Source organism: Mastomys coucha, unplaced genomic scaffold (genome assembly GCF_008632895.1).
Source record: "Mastomys coucha isolate ucsf_1 unplaced genomic scaffold, UCSF_Mcou_1 pScaffold22, whole genome shotgun sequence".
NCBI classification, from domain to species: domain Eukaryota; kingdom Metazoa; phylum Chordata; class Mammalia; order Rodentia; family Muridae; genus Mastomys; species Mastomys coucha.
The window spans coordinates 79567319-79576866 of NW_022196905.1; the positions used below are offsets into that span (position 1 = coordinate 79567319).

The following is a 9548-nucleotide window of genomic DNA, read 5'->3' on the forward strand; positions in this document are numbered from 1 at the left end:
TATTGTTTATACCTGAAGTACATCAATAGAATTCATGTACTTTTTATATAATGAAGTTTTGATAATTTTATTTTTGTTAATACTTCCTGTGAAGTCTACATCTCCATATATTTAATAATAATATTCAAAATAAACCACCCTTTTCCTCAGACTACAAAAAGTTAATACTTCAGAAAAAACATGAATATATGGGTGTGTATGTGTGTGTGTGTGTGTGTGTGTGTGTGTGTGTGTATTTTGAGAATTTGAGTAAGCCATTTTTTTGTTTCTTGTTTTTTATTATTTTGGAAATGTATGATAGCTATAGTATTGGTATTGAAGATACAGAAAATTGGAAAATATTCAAATATTGGAAGGATAATATTTCCATTTTTAAGACTCTGTCAAGTAAATCTTTATTTTCCATATGTTTCTACAAATGCAAATTGTTTTACATTAAAGAATTTGAAAATTAAAATAAATGATGGGATTCTTTGATAACATACTAGTAGCCACAGAGTTTTGTTTTTTTTAAACATAGTACAAAGATACAAAGAAGTCATGCTTCTGTAAAATGCTGAGTGTTTGGAAGGTGGTTTATATAGAATGATGCTGAAATGTCACTCATGCCGTGCATTGCCAATGAGCTCTACTCATTCTTCATTTTCTTTTCCTTCTTTACAAAGAATCGGTAAACAAACAGGAAGCACTTTGCAAAAAGAACTGCAGTGGCCACCACACACGCGAGCAGGAATCCAATCACATCCAGAGAGTGGTACTGGTACCAAGTGAGATTGTGTGCAAGTGGTCTCAGGTGCTTCGCCCCTTTGTGGCGCATGACAAACTCAATCCAGAACACTGCTCTGTCCAGGGGCTTCATAGGCTGGTCATGGTGAATGGTTGACAACCACATTACATTCTCTTTATAGCTGTAAGAGATAAAATGGTCATTAAGAAAATCACAGAATGAATGAAAAACACATAGTTATAGATTTTTGTGAAGATAGTAAAGAGGATATAAAAAATTAGAAGAAAAATAAATTATGTTTTATATCCATGCCTAAAAAGAATGTCTAACCTTCTTGAGTAGGAAGCATATAAAGAGAAAAGTTGAAAAAGGTCAAATATTTTAAATTAGAGTTCATAGACAGTTAAACTATAAATACAAAAAAATCAAAGTGAGATTTTTTTTTTATTTGAGTATATGAAACTTCAGTTATCTATGTCAGAATATGGTCCAAGAATAGAATCTTGTGATGAGATTTCTAATTGTTTGTGAGAAAAATCTATTGAAAACAAGAGTCTCACAACCTCAGTTTCTTCAAAAAACATAGATGTGCTCATGGATTATGCTTTTGAGACCCTTCCAAGTGTAGCAGATAAGCATGAGTTTACCTCAGGCTAGTCATTTCATTAGAACATTTTTATTTGTTCATATGCCTCTGTGGAAATTGTTTTTCACTGTGCATGGCTTATTTGCCATGTATATTTTGGTCTTGTGATTATAATTATTACTGATCTTCAGTTTGGGTTAGCATTGTCATTTAAAAAATAAGAGTGTTTCTGCAGCTCCACCTGAATCCTTGTTCCCAACTCCCAGGACCCCACAGCCTTCCTGTCTCACAGGAGTCTGCCCTAACCTGGGACACAGGTAAGACCCCTACCTCAACACCCATGCTAGCTGGGATCCCCACAAAGCCCTAAGAGGTGGGATCTACACTTCCTGGCCATAGTCCCATACCCCTTTACCTGAACCTCCACCTGAACCCATGGCAGATCAGCCTGCCTGCACCCCCATAGGACCCCACACCCTACCTATCTCTCAGGAGCTCTGCCTTAACCAGGAAGAAAGATCAGTGTGCCACTACTTGGACCCCGAAGCCTACCTGTCTCCCAGGAGGTCTGACCTAACCAGGAACACAGGGAAATAGGAGGCCTGCTCTATCCAAGAACATAGGAGGACTGCCCTAACAAGAGACAGCACTGCTTGCCTCACAGGAGGTCTGCTGCAGTCCAAACCACCCAGGTCAGTTAACACCAAAGATAACCAGATGGCAAAATGCAAGCACACGAATATAAGCAACAGAAACCAATGCAATTTGGCACCACTAGAACCCAGTTCTCCTACAATAGCAAGCCCTAGATATCCTAACACACCTAAAGAGAAAGATTCTGACTGAAAAATCCCATCTCATGAAGATGATACAGCTTTTCAGGAGGATATAAAGAATTCCCTTAGAGCAAACAGAAAAACACAGGTAAACAGGTAGAAACCCTTAAAGAGGAAACAACAACAACAACAACAACAACAACAAATCCCTTAAAAATACAGGAAAATGAATTCAGACAGGTAAAGGATTTTTACCAAAATGCTCCAAGGCCTTAAAAAGAAAATAGAAACAATAAAGAAATCACAAATAGAGGCAACACTGGAGATAGAAAACCTAGGAAAGAGATCCTGAGCTACAGATGCAAGCATGACCAACAAAATACAACAGATGGAGGAGAGAATCTCAGGCATAGAAGATATCATAGGAGATATTGACACATCAGTTAAAGAAAATACAAAGTGTAAAAAGTTTCTACTCAAAACATCCAGGAAATTTGGGACACAATGAAAATATGAAAACTAAGAATAATAGGAATAGAGGAGGAAGAAGATTCCTAGTTCAAAGTACCAGAAAATATCATCAACAAAATCATAGGAGAAAACTTCCCTAATCTAAAGAAAGAGATGGCCATCAACATACAAAATACCAAATAGATTGGACCCGAAAAGAAAATCCTCCTGCCACATATTAGTCAAATCATTAAATGTACAGAACAGAGAAATAATATTACAAGATGTAAAGAAAAATGGCCAAGTAACATATAAAGACAGACCTATCAGAATTATATGAGACTTCTAAAAAAAGAGATGCTAAAAGCAAGAAGAACCTGGACAGATGTTAGGCAGATGCTTAGAGGCAACAGATGTAAGCCCAGACAACTGTACCTGGCAAAATCCTCAATCACCACAGATGGAGAAACCAAGATATTCCATGACAAAAACTGAGTTCAAACAATATCTTTTTACTAATACAACCCCACTAGAAGCAAAACTCCAATACACGGAAGGTAAGTATACCCAAGAAAATATAAGAAATTAATCATTTCACAACAAACACAAGATAAGAGATTAATGCACACATAATACCATATCCAACAATGAAAATAAGAGGAACTAACGATTGGTCATATTTAATATATCTCTATACCAACAGACTCAATTATCCAATCCATAAACACAAGCTAACAGTGAGATATACAAGCTGGATCCATAATTTTGCTACATATAAGAACTATATCTCAGCAACAACAATAGGCATGTACTCAGAATAAAATGCTGGGAACAAATTTTCCAAGCGAATGGTCCCAAGCAACAAGCTGGAGTGGCCATTCTAATGTCCAATGAAACAGACTTTCAGTGGAAAGTAATTAAAAGAGCTGGGGAAGGAAACTTCATGTTCATCAAAGGAAAAAAATCCATCAAGATTAAGTCTCATTTTTAAACATCTATGCCCCAAATGCAAAGGCACCCACATTCATAAAAGATATTACCGAAGCTCAAAACACACATTGAAACTTCAACACTCTAAGGAATGGCCCAGTCACTGAAACACAAACTGAACAGAGAAACAGTGAAACTAACAGAAATTATGAACTAAATGGATTTAACAGATATCTACAAAACACTCATCACCCCAAAAAAGGTATGCCTTCTTTTCAGTACTTCATAAAACCTTCTCCAAAAATGATTATATAATCAGACACAAAACAAGCATCAATAGATACAAGAAAATTGAAATAATCCCATGCATTCTAACAGATTACCATGGACTCAGGTTGGACCTCAATAACAACAAAAACGACAGAAAGCCAACATATTCAGGGTAAGCAAATAACTTTCTGCTCAATGATAACACAATCAGGGAAAAAGAAAGAAAGAAAGAATAAACTTCATAGAATTCAATGAAAATGAAGACATATCAAACCCATATTTATGGGACACAATGTAAACAGTGTTAAGTTGAAAATTCATAGTACTAAGTACTTTTATAAAGAAATTGGAGAGATCCCATTCTAGCAATTTAATATCACACCTGAAATTTCTAGAACAAAAAGAAGCAAACATACCCAAGAGGCGTAGAGCAAAAGAAATAGCCAAATTCAGTGCTAAAATCAACCAGTTAGAAACAAAGAGAATTATAATACAAAGAAGCAACAAAACCAAGAACTGGTTCTTTGAGAAAATAGATACTACTTTAGCCAAACTAACTAAAGGGCACAGAGACAGTATCCAAATTTACAATATCAGAAGTGAAAAGGGAGACATAACAACAGAAACTGAAGAGATTGAAAAAATCTTCAGGTCCTAATACAAAAGCCTATACTCTACAAAACTGGAAAATCTAGACTAAATGAATGATTCTTTCAGACAGATTCTACGTACCACAGTTAAATCAGGATCAGATAAACCATCTAAACCATCCCATAACACCTAAGGAAATAGAAGCAGTCATTAACAGTCTCCCAGCCACAAAAAGCCCAGGACCAGATTGTTTTCTTTGAGGAAGATCTAGTATCAACAATCTTCAAACTATTCCACAAAGAAAGAAACAGAAGCAACACTACCTAATTCATCCTATGAAGCCACAGTTGCTCTGATTCCTAATCCATACAAGGATGTAATAAAGCAGGAGAACTTTAGACCAGTTTTGTTTCTGAATATCTATGTGAAAACACTCAATAAAATTTTCATAAATGGAATCCAAGAACAAGTCAAAAACATCATTCATCATGGTCAAGTAGGTTTCATCTCAGGGATTCAGGGGTAGTTCAATATATAAAAATCCATCAACACAATCCACTTTGTAAACAAACTCAAAGATAAAAAACACATGATCATCTCATTAATTGCTGAAAAAGCCTTTGAAAAAGTCCAACACCCCTTCATGTTAAAAGTCTTGGAGAGATCAGGAATTTATGGCATATACCAAAACATAATAAATGCAATATACAGCAAACCAATAGGCATCATCAAATTAAATGGAGAGAACTTGAAGAATCCCTCCAAAATCTGGGACAAGACAAGGCTCTTCCCTCCCTCCCTATCGACTCAATACATTGCTTGAAGTTCTAGCTAGAACAATTAGACAACAAAAGAAGATCAATTTGGAAAGGAAGAAGTCAAGGTATTGATGTTTGCAGATGATATGATGTATACATAAGTGACCCCCAAAATGCTACCAGAGAACTCTTACAGCTGATAAACAACTTCACAAAAGTGACTGAATATACAATTGTCTCAAAAACATCAGTAGCCTTCTTTTATAAAAATGATAAATGGACTGAGAAGGAAATTAGTGAAAGAACACCAGTCACAATAGTGACAAATAATATGACCACATGGTACTGGAACAGAGCGATTAATGGAATAGAATTGAAGATCCAGAAATAAACCCACACACTTTGGACTTTTGATCTTTGACAAAGAAGCCAAAAACACATAGTGGAAAAAGAAAGAATCTTCAAGAAATGGTGCTGATCTAACTGGTGATCTACATGTAGAAGAATGCAAACTGATCTATATTTATTTCCATGCACAAAGCACAGTCGAAGTGGATCAAGGACCTCAACATAAAACTAGATACATTGACTCTAATAAGAGAGAAAATGGCAAAGAACCTTGAATTCATTTGCTTGGGGGTAAATTTCCCAAACAGAAGAGCAATGGCTCAGGCTCTAAGATCAAGAAGTGAAAAATACATATATTGCTGGAGCCATTAGTCCCACCATGTGTACTCTTTGGTTGGTGGTTTAGTCCCTGAGAGGACCTTGGTCCTGTGAAGGTTCTATGCCCCAGTGTAGGGAAATGCCAGGGCCAGGAAACAGGAGAGGGTGGGTTGGTGAACAGCGGGAGAGGGGAGGGAACATTTTTTTCTGGGTTTTTTTTTTTTTGGAGGGGAAACTAGAAATGGAGATATCATATGACATGTAAATAAAGAAAATATCTAATAAAAAATTGTTAAAAAAAAGAAGTGACAAATAGGAGCTCATGAAACCAAAAAGGTTCTGTAAGTCAAAGGATACTGTCAATAGGACAAAACAGTAACCTACATATTGGGGAAAAAAAAATTCACTAGTCCTACATCTGATAAAGGGCTAATATCTAAAATATACAAAGAATTCAAGAAGGTAGACTCCAAAAAATCGAACAACCCAATTTAAAAGGGGGTACAGTGCTAAACAGAATCCTTAAACAGAGGAAGTTTGAATGGCTGAGAAGCACTTAAAGAAGTGCAAATTAAAAATGCAATTAAATACAAATTAAAATGACCTTAGAGTCCACCTTACAACAATTAAAATGGCTAAGATCAAAAGCTCATGTGACAGCATATGATAGCAAGGATGTGGAGAAAGAAGAACACTCACCCATTATTGGTGGATGGCAAACTGGTGCAACCAACCACTCTGGAAATCAATCTGGAAGTTCCTCAGAAAATTGGAAATAGTTCTACCTAAAGACCCAGCTATACTGCTCTTAGGCATATACCAAAATTATGATCCACAATATCACAAAGACATGTGCTCCACTATGTTCTTAGCAGTCTTATTCATAATAGCCTGAAACTAGAAACAATTCTTCCTGAAGGGAAGAATGGATACAGAGAATGTTGTTCATTTACACAAATGCATGTTATTCAGCTATTAAAAATGAGAACATCATGTATTTTTTAGGCAAATGGATAGAAGTAGAAAATAATCATCATGACTGATGTAACCGAGATTCAAAAGGACATACATTGTATCTACTCTCAGATAAGAAGATATTAGCCAAAAAGTACAAGATGCCCATGATACAACCTATACTGCAAGAAGTTTAAGAAGAAGGACACCCCAAGTGAAAATGCTTCAATCCAACTTAGTAGTAGGAAGAAATAATCACGGGTGGCAGAGAGAGGGAGGGACCTGGGTTGGAGATGGGAAGGAGAGGAGAAAAAGGGGACAGGATCAGATATGAAGAGAGACAAGAAAGAAGCCCGAATGGCCAGGAGAAAGAATAGAAACATGAATCTGTGGGGTATGGGGGATGGGGCGAATCTCTAGAAAGTCCCCAAGACCTGAGATTTGAGAGGCACCCAATACTCAGTGGGAATGATCTTAGCCAAAATGCTGAACAATGATGAGAAGGGACCTGAAGATTCTATCTCTAGTATGTACTTAGAACCCTCAGTGGACAGATAGAGTTACCAATCAACCTTCAAAAATTATGACCCAAAGTTGTTTCCTGTCTAAAAGAAATGCAAAGACAAAAATAGTGCAGAGACTGAAGAAATGGCTATCCAGTGACTGGCCCAACTTTGTATGCATTCCATGGCAGGCACCAAACCCTAACTCTATCACTAAAGCTATGTTGTGCTTGCAGACAGGAGTTTAGCATGGCAGTCTTATGAGAGAATCTACCAGCATCTGATTGAGACAGATACAGATACTTGCATCCAACTGTTGGACTGAGGTCAGGGGCTCCTATGGAAGAGTTAGGGGGAAGGATTGAAGGAGCTGAAGGGAATGGCAAGCCCATAGGAAGAACAACAGTATCAACTAACTTGGACCCTCAGAGCTCACAGAGACTAAGACAACAACCAAAGAGGGAACATGAATTGTTCTGTGGCTCCATGCACATGTGTAGAAGAGTACTGCTTCATCTGGCTTCAGTGGGAGAGGATGTGCCTAATCCTGTAGAGACTTGATATTCCAGGGAATGGGGATGCCATGGTGGGGTATGGAGAAGGTAGGTTGGTGGGTGGGTGGGGAGCACTGTTTCAGAGGCAAAAGGGAGGGGGATGAGTTTAAGAACTATGGGAGTGGGCATCGGGTTGTAGGACAACATTTGGAATGTAAATAAAATAAATAATTAAAAAATACCAATTAAAAGAAAAAGAAGTAAGAGTTATCAACATTTCACATGAAGGTGCATTTGTTTCTATTGTTGAAAAGATTATTGATGAGTATATAAAGGAGAAATGTGATTCAGAGACATGAGTCACCAGCCCTAAATATCAGTTTATGTAGCACAAAAGGTACTAATTACAATGGTGGTAACTTACACTCCTATGGCTTTACTCTAATTGGTTTTCACTTTTATCCTAAAATATTGGGTTGCACAGTTAGACATCCAACTATATACTTATGTTTATGTTCATATCTATTGTATTTTGATGATGAAAGTTATATTTTCCATAAAAGTTGCATATCTTATAACACTTTAGGACTCTCCATTTTAATGTTTTCTTATGGCTTCTCTGTGTAATCCTTCTGATACCATGCTTAGTATTTCATTTGTTCTCATTCATTGGCTATTTACATTTTAACTATCTTTAAAACTCTGAAAAATTACTTTACTAAAAAAATTGAAAAGAAAAATTGGCCAGATTTGATGGCACATGCCTCTTGGGCAAGCATTGTGGAGGATGAAGCAGAAAAATTTTATATTTAAGATGGTGCTATTTACATAGCAAAGAAACATAAAGGTTAACATGGAATTTAAAAAATAAGTAAAGGAGAGAATAATGTATACACAGAATCGTGCCCCAATATCTCTGTTCCTACCATTATTTATACATCCAGAATAATTCTTGCTCATTTGTCCTTCAGGAAGAAGGGCAATGAATGAATAACTAACTAACTAACTAACTAACTAACTAACTAAATAAATAAATAAATAAATTACACTTTCAAAGGTTATACTCACAAAGGATTGTCTATGACTTCCTCCAGTGCATTGAGCAAATCTGACCTTGACATTGTTCTGATATTCAGTGTAACAGCTGCTCCTTTGGCTACCATGTGGGCAATGTTATCATGTTGTTCTCCAAACAAAGGAATGCCAATCATAGGGATTCCATGATGGATTGCCTCATAGATACCATTGGCTCCACCATGAGTTACAAAGGCTTTGGTTTTTGGATGACCTAGAAAAAGATGAATTCAGATTAACATTAATGAGCAGTCTTAGCAATGAAAAGAGACATGTATACTATGAGGAAATGGAAGGAGATTTTCTTCATGAAGATTGTTATACGCATAACTTCACTGAAATGCCTTTCTGTCTCAGAGCAAGAAGAAGCTAAATTTACAGAGAACGAATTTTGTAAGTTTGCATGTGACTTGAGACTTGAGTTATTAAATACAGATTTCCAGTGGAACACAGGAATCCCATAGTAGATAAGATAAAAAATGAATGTTTAAAAAGATGAAATGCATTTCAGAACTTGTTTCCTTAAATAAATAATCAATTCACTAAGTGTAATATGTTTTGAAGTCAACAAGGATAGGTATAGGAATCAGAGAGAGTCAGTCATGATTAAGCATTTGTTTTACAGAGTCTTACCAAGAAGATCATTTTGGGGAAGCCACTTGTAGACTCTGGTATTGGGTCCTAAGGTGGCTGGTGTTTTGCCATCAAATCTCCAAAGAACCTGTTAAAAGTTAGATAATCTCTGTTGATGGAAACAAATTTGACATTA

General features: G+C 36.3%; 1 protein-coding gene across 3 annotated transcripts in view; it reads right to left on the reverse strand.

Annotated features, from left to right (window-relative positions):
* Nucleotides 1–368: 368 nt before the first annotated feature.
* Nucleotides 369–9548, reverse strand: part of LOC116070582 (UDP-glucuronosyltransferase 2B17) — a 30871-nt gene continuing 21691 nt past the window's right edge. For 2 of the 3 annotated variants that reach the window (XM_031342015.1, XM_031342016.1), the window contains exons 4-6: nucleotides 9413–9500; nucleotides 8774–8993; nucleotides 475–908 (exon numbers count right to left, since the gene is read on the reverse strand). In XM_031342015.1, the coding sequence (XP_031197875.1) occupies nucleotides 629–908; nucleotides 8774–8993; nucleotides 9413–9500 (588 nt within the window). In that variant the 3' untranslated portion in view covers nucleotides 475–628. Of the gene's footprint in view, nucleotides 909–8773; nucleotides 8994–9412; nucleotides 9501–9548 lie in introns of all 3 variants that reach the window. The other variant, XM_031342014.1, reaches the window with a different exon arrangement.